The sequence below is a fragment of the Peromyscus leucopus genome, chromosome 11 (assembly GCF_004664715.2).
Source record: "Peromyscus leucopus breed LL Stock chromosome 11, UCI_PerLeu_2.1, whole genome shotgun sequence".
In the NCBI taxonomy this organism is placed as follows: Eukaryota; Metazoa; Chordata; class Mammalia; order Rodentia; family Cricetidae; genus Peromyscus; species Peromyscus leucopus.
In genome coordinates, this window is record NC_051072.1 from 20,692,314 (window position 1) to 20,716,547 (window position 24,234).

General features: G+C 37.6%; 1 protein-coding gene across 7 annotated transcripts in view; it reads right to left on the minus strand.

Annotated features, from left to right (window-relative positions):
* Positions 1–299: 299 nt before the first annotated feature.
* Positions 300–24,234, minus strand: part of Zfr (zinc finger RNA binding protein) — a 64,466-nt gene continuing 40,531 nt past the window's right edge. For all 7 annotated transcript variants that reach the window (XM_028884417.2, XM_028884416.2, XM_028884414.2 and 4 more), the window contains 9 exons: positions 22,626–22,788; positions 21,625–21,830; positions 19,649–19,799; positions 15,964–16,105; positions 11,360–11,457; positions 10,430–10,525; positions 2,450–2,561; positions 2,235–2,332; positions 300–1,793 (listed from right to left, as the gene is read on the minus strand). In XM_028884417.2, coding sequence (XP_028740250.1) covers positions 1,614–1,793; positions 2,235–2,332; positions 2,450–2,561; positions 10,430–10,525; positions 11,360–11,457; positions 15,964–16,105; positions 19,649–19,799; positions 21,625–21,830; positions 22,626–22,788 — 1,246 coding nt within the window. In that variant the 3' untranslated portion in view covers positions 300–1,613. The remainder of the gene's footprint in view (positions 1,794–2,234; positions 2,333–2,449; positions 2,562–10,429; positions 10,526–11,359; positions 11,458–15,963; positions 16,106–19,648; positions 19,800–21,624; positions 21,831–22,625; positions 22,789–24,234) is intronic.

Sequence of the window (24,234 nt, forward strand, 5' to 3'; positions counted from 1 at the left end):
CAAAAATCTAAACATACAAATAAAGGCATGCTGAAGTCATACAGATAGTACCACAGTTCTGTAAGAACACCCAGAGACTTCTAGTCTTTAGTCTGGGGAGGGTTCTGACCATAGAAAAGTGAACCAATTTGGTGGTGAAATCTAAAACTTTCAGAATTATGTGAGCAGCCAACATACAATTGGCAGGAGTAACACATACATACATGGTATATATATGAATATGGTTTTACTGAAGCGTAAGTAGTATCAAGCCAAAGTCATCTTCATCAAGCCTACCACATAATACAATGAAGTCGTTATATGAATTTAAGTTTTTATTTCTGTATCTCACTGTAGTGCTGTGACAAACAACATCTGTGTACCAGAGCATACATACATCAACAGGAAGATGGAACTTGCATTATACCACTGCTAGGGATTAGCATTTTATATGAGACATAAGCATGTAAGATGGCCACACCAAATAATTTTCTGTTTTTTTCCTTAGATAATCTTATTCTTTTTTAAATCAGTAATACTTTATCAATCTCACTGTTAATAGACCTATAAATGATCTGGATGATGGGATGTGTCGGGATCATTCAACTGTGTTATACTGTTAAGAGCTGTTAGAGTAATTGCACACACATTAATAAGGAACTGTCACCATAATTAAGGGCTAGTTATTGTTAGTTGCACAATGATAAAGTTCTTTTGAAAACAATAGCCCACTTATATGTGAAAAATGCCCTTTCCACTTGTACAGAAGAAAAAGTATTCAGAAAGTTATTTTTGGCCTTGCTATGTCAAAAAGTCAACTGTACAAAGATCTACGTGTTAAACCTAAAATTATAATTTTAAAAGACTATTAAAAACAAAAATGTCATGCATTTTATTCTCAATTATGCAGAGGCTTTAAAACTGTTGCAAGACCATATAGTATATATTAGCTTTTATACTGCTAATGCACAACTAACAGCAAACTTGATTAGATTAACGAATTTGTCTTAATTACACCTTTATATATCACACTAGATAGACAAATACCACAAGAGCTGCAGAAACGCCCAGTTCTGAGCACTCAAATGGCAGGGTAGCTTTTTGTATTTTAATCCTTCACATATAGAATAACAAAAGGAAAAAAATCCTGCAGTTTCACGTTACAAAAAAACGTACTGCTGTGAAATATTAAGGGGTAAAGGATATGATCTATAACACAAAGTAACTTACAACTAGGGTCAAAGCAAACAAAACTTCTAAATAAAAGTATCAAAACACATGGAGCAACTGAAGCACAAATGCTGCATTAAATACAGTCAAGATTTCATATAACACAATGCACTAGCTAATAAAAGACACAAAAATACAGGGAGTAAGGGCAACCAGTCAATAAAATCAAAATAATGGGGGAAAAAATGGAACCACTATTTTTGCCCTAGTTTAATTTATTTTTTGATGCCTTTCCATCCATATAATACCTAACACTGTACATTAAGTTTTTTAATGTCATAGAAAAACTTGGTTCTTCCATGAAACTCTACATTGTTGATAAACTTTGAAGTAGACATTATTATGAATGGAAAACAGCCAATAAAGCGGCACCTATTTGAACACTGAGGATTTACAGAAACTTTTTAAAAGTTATCATAATCCTTCTTGTCTTTCTTTCCCTCGGCTTCAAATCCGTCTACTCCATCACTATCCCTTCTTCGTTTCCTGTTGTTGTGGATGTTAAAGCGTTGGTTCATTTGTGGTAACGGATCCATTCCAAGAACTTTGTGTATCTGACGGAATGCGAGCAGTCTCAATGCAAACTGAAAATAAGAGTCAGAATAGGGAATGAATTTTAAAAATCAGACGTTCTAAAATTTGTACTTTATATTTATCCTTTTTTTTGGGTGCACATTTACACCATGGTCAGAGTACAACTTGGGGGCCATTCTCTCCTACCATGTGGGTTCTAGGAACCAAAGCTCAGGCCATTAGGCTAGGCAGCACACACTTTTACCTATAGACTATCTCACTGACATGAAAACACATGAATTCTTATTAAGTTTACTTCCTCATATAACAAACTTATGAAGAAACACCTGATGCTGGATAAAGGTGCTCACACTCTGGGTATCTTTTAATATTCCCTTTAAAGACTTACTTCCCAATAATTATCACAGTGACTATTATACAATTATTTCATGTAACTAAACATTTATAAAACCCCAAACCTAAGGACAGTAATCCAACAAGTATTCAAATACCTGTGCACTGGATGTAATGTCTTCACGTTGTTGGTCAGTCATTGTTGCCAAAGTATCAAAGGGATCCTTTTCACAAGGATCCAGAAGTCCAGGGCTGCCTATAATGATCATTGTAAAGAAAGAAAAGCATTATTAGCATTATCTCCTTGGGGAAGTAGGCCTCTTATTCAATAAAGAAATCAACTTAATTTACGAAATAAAAACCCTCGACTTACCTTTGAGAATAATCCCTGAAGAAATGCACTCAAATACTCTTCTCAGGGCATCTCCAGGGCTCTGAGGGCTGGAAGCACTACTGATTGCTTTCTCTACCAGCAACTCCATTGCCTAAGATTAAAGACATAAAATACACTCAACAGCTTAAAGACCGTTTTCAAACACCATCAGAATGATGGGCAAGTGTCCTTAAAGATTCTGAAGATTATGGAAGTTATGTTAAGGCAATGAGCCAGTGAGACGGCTCAAGCGTTAAAGGGCGCTTGCTGAGGAGCCTGATGGAACCTCTGTGGTAGAGAACTGACTTTTTCAAGTGGTCCTGAGACACACAGACACACCACTGATGGAACCTTAAAGGTACAAAGAACTGATTTCTTCAAGTTGTTCCAACACATATACAAATGTAAAATAATAATTTTTATAATACAAAAATATTTGAATAAAATAAAATTAAATAAATAAATAAAATTTAATTAAATAAAATTAAATAAAAGCCTCTCATATTATCTCTTTAGAGGCTGAAGCAGAATTATTTAAGCCTATGAACTGGTTGAGAACCGAGTCTGGGTAACCTAGTGCCACCTCAATAATAAAAAAACAGGCTGGGCCCTGGGGGCAAAGACAGGAGGATCTCTGCGAGTTCGAGGCCAGCCTGGTCTACACAGTGAGCTCCAGGACAAAAGAATTACAGCGAGACTTCCATCTCAAAAAAAAGGAAACAAAGAAACAAACTCAAGGCAGTAGATCAGAAGTTCAAGGATGGACTAGACAATGAGTCTCCAAGCTCAAAAGTTAAGGGGACACCAATTTTACATTTTAAGTTTGAAGAGAAACATCAGGTTAATAACTACAGACTCTAACAGGGTTTCTCTGTGTAGACCAGGTTGTCCTCAAACTTGGAGATCCACCTGTCTCTGTCTCCTGGGTGCTAGGATTAAAGGTGTGCGCCTCCACTGTCCTGCCTGTTTTTTTTCAAAATCACTGCATATCTACTAGTAGACACCTCTTCCTCTCTGTCCTTTCCTCCTCTAATGTACTTTCAAATTCTACAGATTTGCCTACTCCAAACATTTCATGCAAAGTGAAGCATATGAAGGCTATATTCTCTCATCTAGTACAAGGCTTTGGGGTCATCCAGTGTAGCTTTTGAAAAAAAAAATTTATTTTTACTAATGTGTATGTTGGGTGTCTGCCACATGTATGGAGGTGGCAAAAGAGGGTGTTGGATCCCTAGGAGCTGGAGTTATAGACATTTGTGAACTGCTAGAGGTGGGTGCTGGGGACTGAATTCAGATCCTCTGGAAGAGCAGTCAGTGCTTTTAACTGTTGAGCCATCTCTCCAGTGCCCATTGTAACTTTTATTAAAATTGTAAATAGGAATTCCAGGGCCTGTCAAATGACTTGAGTTTGATCCCTGGAAGTCATGGCCCAAGGAGAGGAACATACTACTATAAAGTGTTCTCTGACCCAGAGGCACATACACATTGCTCAAAATACACAAACAAAATACACGAATGCAATAAATAGTAGCTCAAAAAACAATTCAAAGAAACCAAGTAACTTGAAACCACAACAAAACCCTAAAATGGTTCCAAAGCCAAAAAACTTATACAATTTATACAATTAAAAAAAAAATCAGAAAGACAAGGATTGAGAAATGGCTCAGTGGTTAGGAGCACTTGCTGCTTTTGCAGAAGACCCAGGTTTGATTCCCAGTACCCACCTGGTGGTTCTCAACTGTCTAACTCCAGTCCAGGGCTCTAAAACCCTATTCCGACCTTCTCAGGCACACACACGATATACATACACATGTAGGCAAATCATTCATATACATAAAATGATAAAACTTAAAAAAATAAAGATAAAAGCCAGAGGTAATCTGGATACAGAAAACGGTTGTTTGGCTCAAACTGTTTGGGGGGCACCCAGGCAGGGGGATTAGGATCTGTCCCTGGTCTATGGGCAGGCTTCTAGAACCTGGTGCCTGTGGTGTGACACCTTGCACAACCTAGGTGCAGTGGGAAGGCGCTTGGACCTGCCTAGGCTCAGTGTGCTGGGCTCTGTTGACTCCCTTGGGAGACCTCGACTTGGGGGATGTGGGAATGCAAGGTGGCTTGGGAAAGAGGGCTGGGGGGGGGGGTGAGAGGAGGGAGGAGGGAGGATCTGTGGATAGTATGTGGAGTGAGTAGACATTTTCTTAAAAGAAAAATGAAAGGAAAAAAAAAAAAGCAAGAGGGAAAACAATGTCAGTCCAATCTCAGGGTGAGGGCACAGAGCCAAATCTCAAGATCTCTTGCTTCTCCCAAACATAATTAAAAAATGGTACAATGCAATGCTACTGCCTCCAAGTAAAAATGGAACCACTTGCACCAAACAGGAAAGGACAGCAAAAGACCACTCCCAAGCAACAGTGACTATGCTCAAGCAGGTCTTCCTGCACTCTCCATGTGGGACTTGGGGTGGGATTAGGAAGTGAGTGAACACTTCACTAATAACCTCTTAGTTGAGGAAGAATGGATCGTGCCACAGGACATTTTCCTAAGCGTAAAGATCTCTTCTGACCACCCTCTTCTTCTTCCTTGGAGGTAGGAGAAGCAGAGAATTTGTAATCCTGGAGCCCTAGGGGAAACCAGCCCTTAGAGTACAAAGGTATATACACTTTACCCACATCTAATGACCTAACAATAAACACACATTTTAAAGTGTAGGTTAAAACCGGCCTTTCGAATTGTACTTCTTTCCACAAGCAGTCCTTAGAGCATAACTCACAAGGGTAAGAAAAGGGATACTTTAAAAAGATTCAATCATTTGTGGATCATAAAAACTGTGGAATTAAGCTCCAATGAAGAATGGTAGTTTGTCATTTCCAACAATATGGATAGAAACTAACATTATGTGATAATAAGTCACACACAAATACTCTATGTTCCCACAAAGAGAATAGTGGCAGAGCCTGGGAAGAATGTGGAGATGGTGGTGGTAAGACAGCTAATGGCCATACAGTAGAAATGGATGAGCAGGATAATCTATGTTCTGTGGCACAACAGGGCGACAATGCTTAACAACAATTAGTCAATGAACTCCTTTTTGGGGGTATATATGTGTTAGGTACTGAGAATCAAACCCAGAATCTTGCAAATTCTTGCCAAGTGCTCTAACATGAACTACATCTCTAACTTTTAACTGTTTCATCTCAATGTAGCTGGTGGAACTACTTTAATGTTTAAATGCTCCTAACATAAAAAAAATTGATAAATGTTTGAAGTGATAAACACGTCAATGACCCAGTCAAATTATTACACATTTATATGAGTGTACTGGAACATACCACTGTACCGAATAAATGTAATTATGTCAACTAAATATATAAAACATAGAACAAATTGCATGACATCTTATACTCATGTAAAGAATAGTATGAGAAGTCTATTTTAAGTATAGACTTTGCATGGCAATTATGCATTAAAAGTTTATTAGTAACAAATGTACCCCTCTGGTACAAATACTGACATGGAGGCTGTGCACGTACAGCAGCAAAATTTGTATGGGAACTCTTTTTTTCCCAATCATTATTTCTGTGAACAAACCTGCTGTTAGTAAAATCTAATCAACATTAAAAAATCTATCTGAATGACAATATAATCTAAAGTTTTGGATTCTAAGAAAACTAAATGACTACGTGAAGCCAATAAAATGAAGTCAAAGTTCAGATAAGCAGAAAGACTTCACAATACTGTACCAAGCTAAAATCTAAAACATTATGGAACCGTGGCAGCTTGAATAAGAATGCCCCGCCCCCAGACTTTTAATTTGAATGCTTGGTCCACAGTTGGTGGAATGGGGAAGGGCTAGGAGGTGTGGCCTTGTTGAAGAGGTAGATCACTGAGGGTAGGCTTTGAGGTTTCAAAAGCTTACGACATTCCCGGTTATCTCTCTCTGCCTCTTGCTTGTGGATCAGATTTAATTAAGCTATTAGTACTGCTGTAGTACCATGCCTACCTGCCACCATGCTCCCCACCATGACAGTCATGGACTCTAATCCCCACAAACTCTGAGACCCCAGTACTTTTCTATCTGTTGACTTGGTCATGTGTCTCTTCTCTTCAAGGAACAGAAAAGTAATCAGAGTTGGTGTACAGAGTGGGCTATTATTGTTCTGTAAAAGCCCAATCATGTGGTTTTTGGAGGAATGTGAAAGACTTTGGACTAGGAAAGTAGTTGAATGCTATAAGCAGGATTTAATGGGCCACCCTAGGAGGAGCCTGGAAGACGAAAGTGTTGAGAGCCACATGGACAGGACTATAGAGGCCCAGCTCAAGAGGTCTTTGGGGAGTGAGGGGTGGGTAATAATAGCAACTGGGTTAGAGACCATTCTTGTGGTATTTTGGAAAAGAATGTGTCTGGTTTTTGCCCTTGTCCTAAGAATCAACCTAAGACTATTGAAGAATTTTGGACTAATTTCAATGGCAGATGAGATTTCAAGATAGTCTAATGTTTACACTGTCATGTGCTTATTAGTTACCACTCTGATATAGGTCTACAATGAAAAGAACACCAGGAAATTTGATGTTGGAATCTTAAAGTTTGTGCTGAAAGAGATAAGGAAAAATGGAATTGAGTGAGTGGTGCCCTCAGGGCCAGGCACCACTCAGCTAATCCTACAACTTGTGAAGAGAAATGGCATAAGGCAGTGGTTCCCAACTCTCCTAATGCTTGGAACCCATAAAATTATTTTTCCTGCTACTTCCTAACTCTAATTTGCTACGGTTATGAATCATAATGTAAATATCTGATATGTGACCCTTGTGAAAGGTTTGCCTGACTCAATAGGAGTCACGATCCACAGGCTGAGAACCATGGCCTAAGGAATTCCCTGTTCCAAATGAGCAACAACAAAGGAAGGTTTATGCAAATGTAATTCGAGGAGGGGGCCAGGTTCCATCTGAAGCAGGCAGAAGAACTTGGCACCATTGCCACATGGTTCTGGCCTCCGAATCATGAGCGATAGAACAGTACAGGGTTGTGTGTTGTGGAATAGAATGTTTGCTTAACTAGTCAAAAATGTGTTACATTTGTTTGTATTGCAGAATAATTGTTTAACTAATTAAAGATGTGTTGCTGTTCACCTTGTCAGCACCTGATTGGTCTAATAAAAAGCTGAACAGCCAATAGCTACGCAGAGAAGGGATAGGCGGGGCTGGCAAGCAGAGAGAAAGGGTAGCCAGGTAGGGGCTAGCCAGCCAGACACAGAGGAAGCAGGAAAGCAGGATGGACAGTGTGTAGATGAGGTAAATGAGTCTTGGGGCAGCACATAGAAATGGATTAATTTAAGTTTAAAAGCTAGCTAGAAACAAGCCTAAACTAAGGCTGAGCATTTGTAATTAATAATAAATCTCCCTGTTATGATTTGGGGGCTGGCAGTCCAAGAAGCCTGTTACAGTTGTGGAACCTACCTTGACGGCTAATGAAAGCTACTGAGGCCAGGTATGTGGCAGACGCATCCCTGCATGAAGGCCCAGAGAGGACACTGCATAAAGCTGTGGGGTGTCTGTCTGCCAACATCAGCTGCAGACAGGGAGTAGAAGCCGGACAACAGAGAGAGAGAAGTCTGTTGCAGCCAGCAAAACTGGAAGGCAGAAACAATCTAAGCCCTTTGACATCAGTCATAGAGTTACAGGATTTGGAATTTGCCCTGCTGGGTTTTGGTCTTGCTTTTGTCAAGATTTTCTCATTATGCATCCCCTCTCCCCTTTGGAAAGGTTCTGTATACTGTGCCATTGTATATTGGAACTATATAACTTGCTTTTTGCTTAAGAAACTGCCTTGAGACTCCGAAGAGACTTTAAATTTCTAAAATTGTTGTGATTTGTGAAAGAATCTGGGGACTTTTGAGGCTGGACTAAATTTATTTTGCATTGTGGTACGGCCACAAGTCCATGTCAGCAGGGAGTGGAAATGTGATAGTTTGAATGAGAATGGTCTGTATATGCTCATATATGCCTGGTCCCCAGTTGGGGATTGTTTTGGGAAGGATCAGGAAGTATAACTTCGTTGGAGAAGGTGTGTCACTTCCAGTGGGCTTTGAGTTTTCAAAAGTCCATGCTATTCCCAGTTTTATATTATTTATTTATATATATATATATATATATCTATATCTATCTATATATATATTATATATATATATATATATCTCCCCCATTTTCTCAACATGGAAGCTCTCAGCTACTCTTCTAGCATGATGCCTGCCTCAAATACACAACTGCATTCATCTTTGATTCATTTATGTATTTTTGCTTCACTTGGCTTGTTTGACATAGGGTCTTACAATGTAACTTACAATGCTCTGCCTCAAGGTTCCCTAGTGCTATGAAACCAGGTCCGTACAATACCTGGATTCCATTCATAATTTGAAGATTTAACCACACAAGTAACAAACACATGTATCTCTCCCTACTCCCTCAATAAAAATAAAACATTACAGTTCTTTATCTTAATTATTTCCTTCTCGCACTCCCCTTAGAAATAATCATGAGAACTTGGAACACATCCTTCTAAAAGTTTTTGCAGTGTAGTAAGTATATAATTTGTAGCCCTAAAAAATGTAATTTATCTGGGAAAAAACAATTGACTCCTACAAGTCTTAAGTCCAAAGTCCAGGATTTTGTTTGTTTTTTCAAGACAGGGTTTCTCTGTGTAGACTTGGCTGTCCTGGAACTAGTTCTGTGGACTAGACTGGCCTCAAACTCAGAGATCAACCTGCCTCTGTGAGTGCTGGGATCAAAGGTGTGTGCCACCAATGCCTGGCTTAAAGCATGGAATTCTTAAACACAGACAAAAACAAATAAAAAATAAGTAAAAGACAAACTTGGCTTTTTTTTTGGGGGGGGGGGGCTTTATTTTCTCAAGATAGGGTTTCTTTTTCTGTAACTACTCTAGCTGTCCTTTACCTTACTCTGTAGACCAGGCTGTCCCTGAACTCACAGAGATTCACTTGCCTCTGCTTCCTGCTTCGGCTAAAGGCATGAGCCACCACACCTGGCAACCTTGGCTATTTAATTTTTAATAACCTACTTTGAAATCAACAGGTTAAATTTTATTTCTGAACAAATTTCTATGTGAATATTTACAATTCACGAACAGTTTATCTTTAAATAAAGGCACTGGGTCCTTTTATGTTTGTTAAGACAGGTTCTCACACGTATAGCTCATTACCCAATTTCCTTGAGAAAGGGTCTCTCTCTGAACCTGGACAGTAATGCTCCTGTCGTGGCCAGCACAATACTAAGGTGACAAGTGTGTGTCCACCATGCCCAGTATTTGATGTGAGTTCTGGGGACTTGATCTGAGACCCTCAAGCTTGCATAGCTGAGCTGTCACTCAGTCCAGTATAATTCTTCTTTTAAAATTTGCAAACCACTGGGTGGGGGTGGCACACGCCTTTAATCCCAGCACTTGGGAAGCAGAGGCAGGCGGATCTCTGTGAGTTCGAGGCCAGCCTGGGCTACCAAGTGAGTTCCAGAAAAGGCACAAAGCTAAACAGAGAAACCCTGTCTCGAAAAACAAACAAAACAAAACAAAAAATTAGCAAACCGTTTTAATTTTTTTTAAACAACCATTCTTTAATTACTCCTTCACTGTGTGTCTCCCTACTCCTCTGTGCACCATGGTACACATATTCAGGTCAAAGGACAAGCTCTAGGAGTCAATTCTTTCCTTTCACCATATGGGTTATAGGAATGGAACTCACGTTTTCAGGCTTGGTGGGTGGCAAATGCCTCTACTCACTAAGTTATCTCTCCAGCCCAAGCATAATTTTTTAATTAGTAAATCCTAAGAAAGTATTTTCAAATCCCCAGGATTCTTATCAGAACAGAAAAATATGATATGTAAATGAAAATGGAGGGTCAGAGGATAAAGAGTAAACAGAAAAGACCTTTCTAAATGCTCATCACCATATGGTGCTGTCACAAGGTACTTACCCAGCTGGGAAAATCAGACCAAGTTGGAACTCGTTGACAAAGGTCTCGGAGAATACGTATGATAATCACACAGGACTGTAGGCCATTAGCTCTAGCCTTGAGGGCAACACAAAAACCAACTGAATTAATCTTAGAAATATCAAAAATATCCCTTGATGAAAAAAAGTTAAAATACCACTGTTCAATGGAAGCTCAGATTAAAAATAAAAATAAAAATAATTACATTTAAGTTGGGTTCAATGAGCTGCCATTTACAGCAGTATTTTATGCCAGAGTTAGTATTTAAAGCTAGTATTTAGGTCAAAGTAAACAGATTATACAAGAATAATATTTCTTGATCCCCTGTGAACCTTGACCTGTGTTCATACAAAACAGTAAACTGAAAAAACTGCCTAAATTAGGAGTAAAAAGAAAAGTAAAGAGCTACCAAGTTTGTCTAGGGACTGGAAGGTTGAGAAGATCTGTTTGGTTTCCTGTCTGTGCCTTTGCATGTCTGCAAAGTCACTAAACCAAGCAGCGGTTCCTCACCTTTCATTCCCTACACTCATCAACTTAGAGAAAGGGGAAAATCTTAAAACTATACACAGAGCTTTAAACACATATTCCATTATTTAAAGCAAAGTTCATCTGCAGCCTTATGGAATATAATATATATACAAAAACACGTGATGTTCCTGAAGTCAACTTCAAATATAGCCACTAAAAAATAAAAAACCCTGAGTACAAACATCCCCCAAGCCTGTTTATTGTCAAATTAATAGTAACTGCAAAATGCAGATCTTTATACTCAGCTATGATACCTTATTTTCTGAGATTTAATTTAAAATGGTGTTGCTTAGGCAATCTTTTGAAATGTTTAAGCATAGTTAAACATGTACTGAACTACTCTCTCATAAGGCTACAAGAAAAAAGTAAAATGATGTTCCGAACCTGGAACCACTTAGCGTGGCGTAGAGCAGCCAGAGCGTCAAGGCATTTTTGCCTGTCCAAGACGTCCGGTGGGTCTTTCACCATACCCGAGGTTACATCTAAAATGGATTGAATTGGCAAAATGCAGTGAGGAATGGGTGTTTGACCAGGTGAGCAAGACACTTCCTTAAAGTAGCACCAGTGTCACGTGAGCCATTTGAGAGTTTTCAGTTTAATTCATCCAGGGAGTTAACTTTCAACAAATTTACATAATACAATATGAAGAACAAGGAGAATTAAGATGAACTCTTCCATGATACAATAATTTTTTGGAAGTAGAAACCTTCCTCACCAAAATGAAATCTAAAGGAAAGATTATTGGACACAGCGCACCAGCACGAAGAAGACAAAGACAAAAGGGGACACAAAAATCCACCTTAAATGGGAATGTACAATAATCTACCAAGTTGGTAAAGTACTCTAGGTTATTCTGGGGCTAATATAGCAAAGAACTTCAATAAATATGGAATGATCAATACAACAATTACAAAAAAAACTAAAGGACTAAAAAATGAGGTTTAGTTCTATGAGAATTCAATTCCTTATGTTCAACAGGAGAACTTTAGCATGTCCTAAGGGAATATGAAATGCTTTCTAAAATGAGAAGTTTTCATTAAAAGTATTCCAAACAGCAAGCGGAGAGAAACAATGAGTAAAGCAGAGAAAGGCTACAGGAACTAGCACAGTTAAATACAATTAAGTACAGAAAAAAGCCATAAGCAGAGTGCTCTGATGGTAAATATGTAGTCTTTTTAAGTTGGTTAAAATGTGTTACTTTTTTTTAAAATTTTGTTACTTTTTAATAGAGCTTAAAAAAAAAATGGGAAACTAAATTAAGACAAGAAATTAGCTTTACATTAACAAAGACCAGTTTACATTAATAAATCATTCACAAAAGTGAAGATCCAAAAAGGCCAGCTACATGTTTATCTGAAATACCTACAAAAAGGTGCAGAAGACAATAAATTTGCTGGTCAAACTATTATATAACCAAATAGTTAATACTTCATTTAATTCAGAGTTGCCATCAACTTTAGTACATTTTGTTTTTCTGGTTTTTGAAACAAGGTCATCTATAGCTCAGGCTGGTCTTGAACTCATGGTTTATTCTCCTCCCTCAGCCTTTGAGAGCTGGGATTAAGAGTGTGAGCCATCATGCCTGGCTTATAGTGTATTTTTTAAGTGCAGGAAAATTATAGAAAGTAATCTGCTGAGTATAAGCAGTAGCTAGAGAGCACCAAAAACCATGATGAATTTAGGATACAATAATTTACTGAATATGTCAAATGACTATGAGCAACAAAAAAGAAATATAAAAACTAATGAGTACTGTAAGTCTGGGTAAAGTGCTTGAATTTTTGTCTTATAAGAATTTAGAAATCAATTTTATTTTTATTTATGCATCTTTGTGGGTGCCCATAGAGTCCAGAAGGCAGCAGATCCCATAGGCCAGGGCCAGGAGTAGAGTTGGTTGTGGGCTGCCTGACCCTGGGTGCTGGGAACTGAAATGGGGTCATCTGCAAGAGCAGCAAGTGCTCTTACTCAATGAGCCATCTCTCCAGCCCAGAAATTTAGAAGTCTTAGGAGGTAAGTTCTTGTTGTCATGAATAGATGAAATATGAAAAGGTTTCCAAAAAATGAGATAAGGAGAAAGGACAAAGAAAGGATAGCTAACTACCCTGAAAAAGAAAAAAACCTGCCTTCACCACTTCCACTCTCCACACATGAAGACTATGCAGAAGGCCTCTGACTCCTGTTTTACAATACGGTTAAAGCCAAAATGTGTCGATGTGGAAAGTTTCTAAATCTACTGTATTTCAGAATCCTATAAATTCTTCCAATAATTTTTTTGTACACAAGTATAACTTTGTAGATTTTAACCTACAATATAAATTCAATGATGCCAGAACACCTATTTTAAGTTAAAAATAAATAAGAGCTATAAGTAGGAAATTTTTGTTAAATTTAGTGTGGATTTTTGTACCCATTTTTATATTTTAAGTAGATTAACCCCTTAGATATATTGTGCTAAAATCATACTTGTTCCCTAATAGTCAATGAAACAAAACAAAGAAACTGTTAATTTATTAAAACAAAATACAAATTCTTTTCCTACGTGAATGTATTTCACAAATTTTAAGGGGTTAATCGCCAATTAGAAGACATGCTGTGTCCACACTATTTTATAATTAAAAGTTAATGGGAATATATTAATTTCAATTAACATGGTTATGTAAAATATAATTCACCCAACTACTTAAAAACTAGTGTGAACACTGCTCAATTCTAGAAGAGACAAAAGACAAACAAAATAGCCACACAAAGGACAAAAAAAATGCCAGACTCTGCATCCAAAATCCCCCCTTAATCAAATGGCAGATGTGACACTGAGCTTTTGAAAACCTTGGTCAAAAATCCTTCCGATGTCTTGGCAGCAACCCCTGACAGGAATCAATCCCTTCTGCTAGAAGGCTTTGGACCGGGCCTGATAAGCTACAGGTAGAAAAAAACACACACAATACTTGATATGCTGCAGAAAAGATTCTGTAGCAATGGTTAGAGCATTCTGAACATTTCAAGCTTAAAGTCAATTAAATGTTTACTGCATGTTAACTGTCAAACACACTACCAGAAAAGATATCTGTCATGTGTTTAACAGTTATTTTAACAATTTAGTTATTTCTTTTATTAAATGATTTTTATATCACACAGGACCACTACATATTAAAGAGGCTATTACACTATGTGGGAATGTCATAGTCAAATCCCATGATTTACAATGTTCTTCCGGCAAAGCCTTCCTTACATCCTGTACTAACTCCCCAAAGCAAGCTATAGGCTTTAAATGATTTGAAGACACAGAGCACCAGGAGCTGCAGTGAGAGAGAATACATACCGATATTCTGCAGCTAGAAAGAAGCAATCTTCATGATAAAGCTAAAAACATGGGTTGACTGCAGTCATCTGCAGCAAGGAACACTCTTAACAATGTTTTTACACTTTTGTATATCCAACTTTCCAACTCAGTGTCTTGAAGAAAAATCTTTCAATTTTAGGCTGACCATTTCCCTCATGATCATATTTATAAAATTCAGAACTGTAATTCTATCTCAGTCTGGGTCAGACAAAAATGTAATTTTGTTTCCTTTAGAAAAGTATGTTAAGGATTTACTACAACAGGATACCATTAACTTATATAATTGCTTGATAATGAACTGAGGCTAAATACACAGAAGCATTTTGAAATAGAGCTAAATAGTTATATAAGCATATTTTTACATTAAATATAGCAACATTAATTTATAAAATATCATACTAGATTTTTAAAAACCTAAGTAAAGGATCATATGCTACATACAACTTGGCCAAATTGACTCAGGAACCATTTTCTTCAACAACATGGATAGCCAGACCTTCAAGGGTAATTCATGTCCACATGCATGATCCTTTACATAAAATTCACATTTTTTAGAATGCAAAGCTTAAGATACAACATTTAAAAATCCTAATATGGTGTACATATAAAATATACAGAATCAGACATGCCTCGAAATGAAAATTTGACTAAAATATTCTTTTCTTGGGCTACAGAAAGCCCAGTTTCTTGAAAATTGTTTTGCCTTAAGGTAACAAATTTAAAAGAATAGAATTGATAATCTTTTTTCTCCTCAACCTGTACTACAAACAAACACTGTAAAATTTAATTCCATTTTAACTTAAGATAGATAAAAACAACATGAAAGGAAACAAAGTAAATTTTATCTGACCCATAAAACAAGAGAACCAACATTACTGCAGACAATGATCATGCTTTTGGCTTAAATGCTTTGGAAGCTTTGAAAATGTTACAGAATAGTCCCTTAAGCAACATTGCTGGCACCAGTAGAGTTTCATGTTCTACAAATGCAAATTCAGTTCAAAAACAAAAACAAAACAAAATCCTGAACTGTACTGTAACTCACTTATCCACATCATTTATTAAGAGCTCTAGATGATATGCAGGTCAAATGCCCGAATCTGTGTGCATTAGCATGTTCTGCATTTATAAAGTACGCAAAACCAAAGAGCAACCTCAGAGAACTAGAAATAGTTACTTCAGGTCAGGCCAGATCCATGACTATATACAGAACAACTGTAAGTAAGTGCTGTAGATAGTTCGCCAATTTATGAGACTTTTTCATCAAGACAAGATCAGGATTGTCTTAGCAAAAGTTAAATTGCGGCCCCTAGTTATTAACAAGCATTTAAACTTTTTTCCATGTGTCAACTATGTAAAAAACAATTTTTGAAGTTTTTTTTTCCAGAAATCTGAGGTTTGCAAGAAAAGAAAGAAAAAAAATATATCAAGAAAACCAATCACATAATGTTTTCTATAATAGTACATCACTAAGAAGAGCACTCACTTTGTTAGAAATGTTCTAAAGCAAAACTAATTGCTGAGTAAGTTAAATCTAATTCATATGTAATGCCAGCATGTTGCCTTCTAGGGCTTAATGCCATCAAAGGATAGGTAAATGGAAAACAAAAGGTAAAAGAAAAGGAGAATGTTTAATTGGCTTTCCAACCTCCTTCCCTCATGTTCTCTTCTCGAATAATTGGAGATGTCAGGGTGATAGTGACTTGCATTTTGGGCTCCACACATGAGTTCAAAATTATTGCTGCTTCAGACACAGCACATTTTATGTCATACTTCTCAGGACTTATAACCTATGTAATAAAGAGTATAAGAAATTAGTTGAATCTTTTGCATGAAAAGACAAAAATAGCTTTACTGTGGCTTTTATTACATTAACCATTCTACAAACACTGGATTCTATTCCCTCTAAAAAACACATGCCAGATTACCCTTACCATTAATTTCTTGCAATTCTTTGTCTAACTAATATTTTCCACTACTTTAAAACTTTTTTTGTGTTTAGTATTTTGCCTCCATGTATTGTCTGTGCACCATGTGCATATTTGGTGCCCACAGAGGAAAGAAGAGGGCTCAGATCCCCTGGAACTGGAGTACAGATGGCTGTGAGTCATCATGTGGGCATTCTTAACCAATCATTTCATTATTTTTAATAGGAGTTATATGTACGTGTGTACTCATGTCTCCTTTAACTGATGAATTAAAAAAGAAAGCTGCCGTCATCATTTATTTAAATATTTATAGATTTTCAAGGTAAATATGTGCTCCTCAAGGAGCCTGATTCAATAAGCATTCCCATAGTTCATTCTTTGCAACTTGTTAATTTATTGCTTACTCAGAAGTAGTCAATAACTGATCTACTGCAATTTGATAGACACGGATCCAGCTCTAGTTTACATAAACAAATGAAGCCTCAATACAGACATTACAGGGGCTGAATATATAGCTTAGTTTATAAACCACTTGGTGTACAGAAGGATCCCGGTTCGAACTCCTGTACCCACCCACCCCAAACCACTGAAAACAAGATAGAAACATGCAATTTTTATACAATACTATTTAGGCTCAAATTATATGTTACTTTTTACTTGTGATACCACATAGAGGGATGCAAAGACTTAAAAAAACAAAAACAAAAAAACAACTTTCAGGGTTGGTGGTGGCACTCACCTTTAATCCCAGCACTCAGGAGGCAAAGGTAGGCCGATCTCTGTGAGTTTGAGGCCAGCCTGGTCTACAGAGCTAGTTCCAGGACAGCTAGCTAGGGCTGTTACACAGAGAAATCCTGTCTCGAAACCCAAAATTACCCCACCAACAACAAAAAGACATTTTAATTTATTTATTATGTGTGCACTTCCATGTTTACACATGACACTGTGCATGAGTAGAGCCAGAGGACAATTTGCAATAGTTCTTCCTTTCCATCAACAGGGTCCTGAGGACTGTGAACTCAGCGGTCAGACTGGGCAGCAATTCTGAGCAACCTCACCAAACTCCCTAAATTAACTTTTTAAATACTTATGATACTATGTAAATATTAATGACAATGATGATTAATTTACTTAATTTTACCTGTTCATGCACGCGTGCGCATGCACAAGCATGCACGCACGTGCACATACACATACACACACACACACACACACACACACACACACACACACACACACACACACACAGTTAAGAGCAAGTGATCTGGAAAGTAGTTTACTTTTGATTAACTGTTAATTATTTAGCACTTTTTAAAAAAAGATTTTATGAGCATGAGTGTTTTGTTTGCATATTATTTGCACCACACGCATGCCTGCTGCTTGTGAGGTTAGAGAGGGTGTTGGATCCTCTGCAACTGGAATTCTGGTTGTAAGCAGACAAGGGGTGCTGGGACTCAAACTCAAGTCTTCTGCAAGAACAATAAATACTCTTAACTGCTGAGCCATCTCAACAGCCCCTCTTTAAAAAAAAAAAAAAGAATGAAGAAAAAGAAAAAAGAAAAAAAAACTACTTTGTTCTATAGCATTTGTATGTGTGTGACGTCAGTGTATATGGTACATATATACCAGGACATAAATGAGTCAGAAGCCAGTTTTAGAAATTGGATCTTTCCTGTGCACAGCTTTGAAGAATCAGACTCAAACCATTAGGCTCTGGGGGCAAACATTTAACTCACTGAGCCATCTGGATGGCTACTTAAAAAAATATTTCTTTCGTTGCAATATAAATAAGTGCCAATTAATATCAAGCTATTACTTAAAAATGTTGTGATTTTTTCCTCCTAAAGCTTACCTGCCTTAGCTGTCCTGGAACTTGCTCTGTAGACCAGGTTGGCCTAAAACTCAGAGATTCACCTGCCTCTGCCTCCCCATTGCTGGGATTAAAGTTGTGTGCCACCACCGCCTGGCAAAGCTTTGTTTTTGGAAAGCCAAAAAGGATATTCTATTACTTGTACTTGTGCACATGTGCACACAGAGGTCTGAGGACCACACTGTGAAGTTAGTCCTCTCCTCCCACCGTTACATGGGTTCTGAGGATTGAACTGTTTCAGGCTTCAAAGGGCTTTTACCCGTTCAACCATCTTGTTGCCAAGAGGAAGTATCTTCTACCGAAATACTGAAAGTATTGCAGTCATCCCTTTATCTATGGTCTCACTTCCCACAATTTGTACTTATCTGTGGTCAATAACAATCAGAAAATATTACATGGAAAAGTTACAGAAATAAGCAATTCATATGTCTTAAACTATATGCTGACTGGAATAGCATGATTAAATCTAAATTGATCATGCCCAACCTGGCCTGCTTTGTGAATCATCCTGTTTCCAATCTACTACATGTTCATTATTTACTTATTGGATCAGTTGTCATGATATGGCACGTGAGTGATTCTGACATTCAACTACAACAAAGAGAAGCTTTAGTGAAAATGTGAAAGTTCTCAACCTGAAGAATGATGGGATGAAAAATGCAGCTTGGTGGTACAGCCCATGGTTAGCATGCACAAGGTCTTGGGTTTATAGACAATATTCCCCTGGTGGTAGGGGAGGGGACAGGCTGAGGTTGTTGCTACTGAGACATATGGTGGAGAATACGTCATTAATCTACTATGCTTAATTATAAAAATTTGCCTAATTTATTTGCACTTTATCCCAGGTATGCAAGAGTAAGGAAAACATGACATCTACTGTCTGAGGTTTTAGGCATCCTGGGCTTCAGGGAATCTCCAGAAATCTTTCCAAGGGTAGAGCGACTACTATATTAATAATAAAACTAGACAAATTCAAGTAAGATACACTCTCATTATATCAAAAACATGCATTCAACTAAAAGATTCATAAATTAAAAAAAAAAAAAATCAAACACTATATATGGGAGGATCAGTGGGTAAAAGGCACTTGCTGCCAATCCTGTTGATCTGACTTTGACTCTTGGAACTTACACAGTGGGAGGAGAGAACAGACTTATACATCTTGTCCTCTAACTACTATACACACACCATGATGTGTACACATAGACTAAATAAAATATTCTCTGCTATGTCTTCTTAGGAATCCAATTTTGGAAAAAATGGGCATGCTGAATTTTTTTAAAATTCATTTTAAAATAAATTAGCAAGATGGCATCCTGCCAAATTACAAGCACTGCAAAACCCCCAAAAGGTGAAGCAGAAAACAGTTTCATCAGTTTGTACAATTAAGGGGGAAAAAGTAACCAATCTCTTCATTATGGAGAGCCAAGCCAAAAGTTAAAAGGCTGACTGAGGTTTAAAATGAAGCATAATTAGTCCTGACAAAACCTTCTGATCTGGACAAAGGGTTAATTTAACATTTCCATAATACTTACAGCAAGCTGTTTGGGTAGGTTTTCTGCAATACGGCTTAATAATGTCTTTGAAGGTTTTTCTGAGCACAGCAAAACAAGGTTGACATTTCTATCTCCTCGTAGAAGCAATCCTTTTGCCAATACTCCTACTCGCAATACCCCTTTGAGAGCTCTGTAGCAAAATCAAGTTACATTAAAATATGACATTTCTCAACTAGAACTATAATTTCCTGCAAACATATGGTAATCTAGATGACTTTTGCACTATTCAAACTGTCTTCAACTACACTGGAAAAATACACAGTATTTTAAACTATATGTTATTTAGAAAAACAACATACACTAAAAACAAACCAAGGTTGGATAGAAGGCTCTGGTTAAGAGTGATTGTTCATGAGAAACAGGTTAAAAGCACACAGTACTCTGTATTGGGCAAAATCTGCAACTTCAGTTCCATGGGATTGGATGCCCTCTTCTGGTCTCTACATGCACATATATGCATATACTCACACAGACACACAAATAAAAATACTTTTAAAGATAAAAAACTGGCATCAAGGTTTAAGTTTGCACAGGGAAAACTAAAACAAATACTGTCTATCTTACAGAATCTCACTGTTATAACACAGGCTAGTTTCAAACTTGTGAGCCTCTTGCGTTTGTGTTACTTGAGTGTTTTATCAGTCTTTCAGTAAAAAAAACCTAGAGCCAGACATTGGGATAAATGCTGAAAGATCAGAGAGACAAAGGAAGAGTCACTGCCATGTCTCACCTCTAGGACTCCTCAGCCTGAAAAAACCTCAGTTCCTGTCTCCTCAAACCTTATATACCTTTCTCCGCCCAGACATATCACTTCCTTCTTAGTGCTGGGATTAAAGTGTGCTTCCCAAGGAAAGGCATGAGATCTCAACTGAATTAAAGGCATGTGATTCCCAAGCGTTGGGATTAAAGGCGTGTGCCACCACCGCCTGGCTCTTTTTCTCTCCTAGACTGAGTCAATCTCATGTAGTGTGGCTTTGAACTCACAGAGATCCACATGGATCTCTACCTCCCAAGTGTTAAGACAAAAAGTGTTTGCCACCACTGCCTGGCCTCTATGTTTAATTTAGCGGCTTGTTCTGTTCTCTGATCTTCAGGCAAATTTTATTAGGGTATACAATATATCACCACACTTCTGTTTCTTGTGTGTTAGATATTAGTGGGCCCAAACACCCAGCCCCTTGTGTATTATTTTACAAGTCAGAAATATAAGAATCATTAATAGAAAAAAAATTCCCAAATGGGAAAGGGAAAAGTTAGAAAATCATAAATATGAAAGATGTTAAAGCTTGGCTAACTTATGCTTTATGGCCAATGCTTCTATTTATGTTATGTTATGTTATGCTATGCTATGCTATGCTATGCTATGCTATGCTATGCTATGTTATGTTATGTTATGTTATGTTATGTTATGTTATGTATGTTTATTTTTTTGGTTTTTTTGAGACAGGGTTTCTCTGTGTAGCTTTGGTGCCTGTCCTGGCTCTTGCTCTGTAGACCAGGCTGGCCTTGAACTCACAGAGATCCACCTGCCTCGCTGGTTTTAAACTGTACGAAAATATAGACAGATGCAACACATAAATAAAACCGGAAAAGAGAAGCTTGATATGATTGCAGTTATAAGGGCAACTTTGAAACAGATTTAATATTTTTTGTAATAAACATTTATTAAGTCTTAAAAATCAAAAAACCCTGGTGATGGTAGAAATGTATATTACTCATTGTAGTAAAAATACAAGTAGAGTTAGGAAGTGTGGACTAACACCAGAAATATACATATACATATATATGTAAATGTCTAATGGTTGTGAGCTGCCTGATGTGGGTGCTAGGACCCAAACCCAGGTACTCTAGAACTAGAGTAGCAAACGTTTTTGCTAGTCCCTTATCAGTCTCGTTAATCTTTCTAATAAATACAAAATGTCCATGTAAAGGAAGTATGTCATTTGTAAACTCACCTGTCTTTACCTCCCTCTTTTTTATCATCTCCTTCTTTGTTCTTGTTCTTCTCATGTTCAGACAAACTGTCTGAAACAAGTTTTAAAGCACGTTCAGTGATAGAAACGATTTTCTGAACTGCTTGTAACTCTTCTTCAGTTGGATAAATGGTTGCATGCTTTGTCATTACGTAACGATCATCAGATGAGTCAGGGCGACGTAAGGGCTAGAGAGAAAAGGTTAATTTTCTGAATAAAAGAAAATTCTAATTTTTCAATTAGGTATAGTTGCTTTACAATAAGAAGTCAATTAAACAAAATGCCCACTTAAAAATCTATTTTCCTTTTTCAATAAAATGAAAATACAAGCATTTCTGTCTCAAACAAGCAAAATTGTTATATATAGATAGATACTGCCCTAATCTCTCTCCTTGCAAATGCTTTTCAGTGATCTGAAACTCACCTTGTTTTCAGTAATAATTGCTCAGACACTATAATGGCAAATAAAAAAGAATAGGTAACAGAGTTACCTCTAACATTGAAAATTCTTTCCAGTCTAAGGAAAAATAATGGCAGGAAGTCTCTGAAGTACAAACATTTATCAAAAGTAGTTCTACAGCTGGGCGGTGGTGGTGCACGCCTTTAATACCAGCACTCGAGAGGCAGAGACAGACGGATCTCTGTGAGTTGAAGACTAGTGTGATATACAGAGCGAGTTCCAGGACAGCCAGGGCTACACAGAGCAACCCTGTCTCGAAAAAACAAAAACAAAAACAAAAAACAAAGGTAGTTCTGTATCAAGAATTTAGCAAGTATTGAAAATAAAGAAGTGCAAAGGAAACGTGGCCAAATTCTTATGCATGAAGACATTAGCATTAAGAATCTTTAAGAGGACTAAAAATCTAGTAGTCAAGATGAAGCTGATGGCATTATTAAATCTCAAAATGAACTCACAAAACATCTTCTAATGTTGAAGGAGGCTTAAATTCTCATCCCTTATATGAGGCAAAGCAGATACTCACTGCGGGACCCTGTGGCTGGGGAGGCATGCCTGGTCGGACTCCCAAAAGACCTAATGGGCCTGGAGGACCATGAGGATAGCCTCCATCAGGCATTCGTCGGCGATCATCCCAATGATGCTGCTCTTCCTCCATTCTTCTCCAGTACATGTCCTCTTCATAACGTCTGATGCACAAATGATACATTAAAAACAAACAAAATAACCAGCTTAAGAACTTCCATCAGCAACAACATAAAAACATATTTTTAAAAAAAGTAATCAAGTCAGTCAAGACTCAGCAGGAAAAGGTGCCTGCACCAGATTGATGACCTGAGTTCCATCCCTGGGACCCAAATGGAAGGAGATATCAGATGCCCTGCAAGTTTTACCCTTTGACCTCTGCTCATGCACAGTGGCGTGCGTGCGCGAGCACACACACGAGCACACACACGAGCACACACACACACACACACACACACACACACACACACACACACACACACTGGTATAAAAAAAAACAAAAACCCCACCCAAATAGCCTTAATAACCATTAGTAAATAATGATTTCCATTATTTCTTTTAATTGAGAAGCAAAATGGAGTGAAAACTAGAGACAACAATAAGAACAAGACCTCATACCTCAAGCACGAAGTTGAACAGAAAACAGATACCTTAGCTTATTCTAATCATTTAAGGTAATAATTGTAAATTCAAAGGAGACTAACTGATAATAAATGTAAGTGTATGTACATGCTTGTGAGCATGATGGTGTGTGTGTTTATGTGCCATAGTGTCCATATGCAGGCCAGAGGACAACCTTTAGTATTGGGTTCCCTTCTTCTATCTTGTTTGAGACAGTCTATTGTTTTGCTTTTTTCTTCATTTTTATCCCCCTGCTGCACATGCCAGGCTAGCTTGCCCACAACTTCTGGGAATTCTACAGTCTATGCCTCCCATTATAGACATAGTATCACAGATGTGAACCATGAGGTCCAGCTTTACACGGGTTCTGGGGAGTCAAACTCAAGTCCTCACCATTTGCACAAAAAGCACTTTATCCAAAGCCCTATCTTCTCAGCCTGAGTGTTTTTATTTTTTTAAAAACAGTAAAGTTCTCCATTTATGATATAAGATATAGACTGTACAAAATATTTCTCTGCTATTAAAAAAAAAGACCAATGTTAGCAACTCACAATTTCATTATTGGATGTAATGGCAGACTATAGTAAGCAAAGGCAAAAGCTTGGCTAGAGATACCTATGGCTCAGTTCCTAATAAGTATTGCCAAAAGGAATACAGGCTGTATCACCCAAGTCACCAGAATAGTTGTGGATCCTCATGGCTGTCAATTCAGTAGAAATTACTATGTATATCAAATAAAACACCCGAGTGCTTGTTTTGGCAGCATTTATACTAAAACTGGGACAATACAGAGAATATTAGCATGGCACATGCAAAGTCACAAAACATTTCATATTAAAACAAAACAAAACAAAACAAAAAACCAGCCAGGCAGTGGTGGCGCACATCTTTAATCCCAGCAATCAGGAGGCAAAGGCAGGCGGATCTCTGTGAGTTCGAGGCCACCCTGGTCTACAGAGTGAGATCCAGGACAGGCACCAAAAAACTAC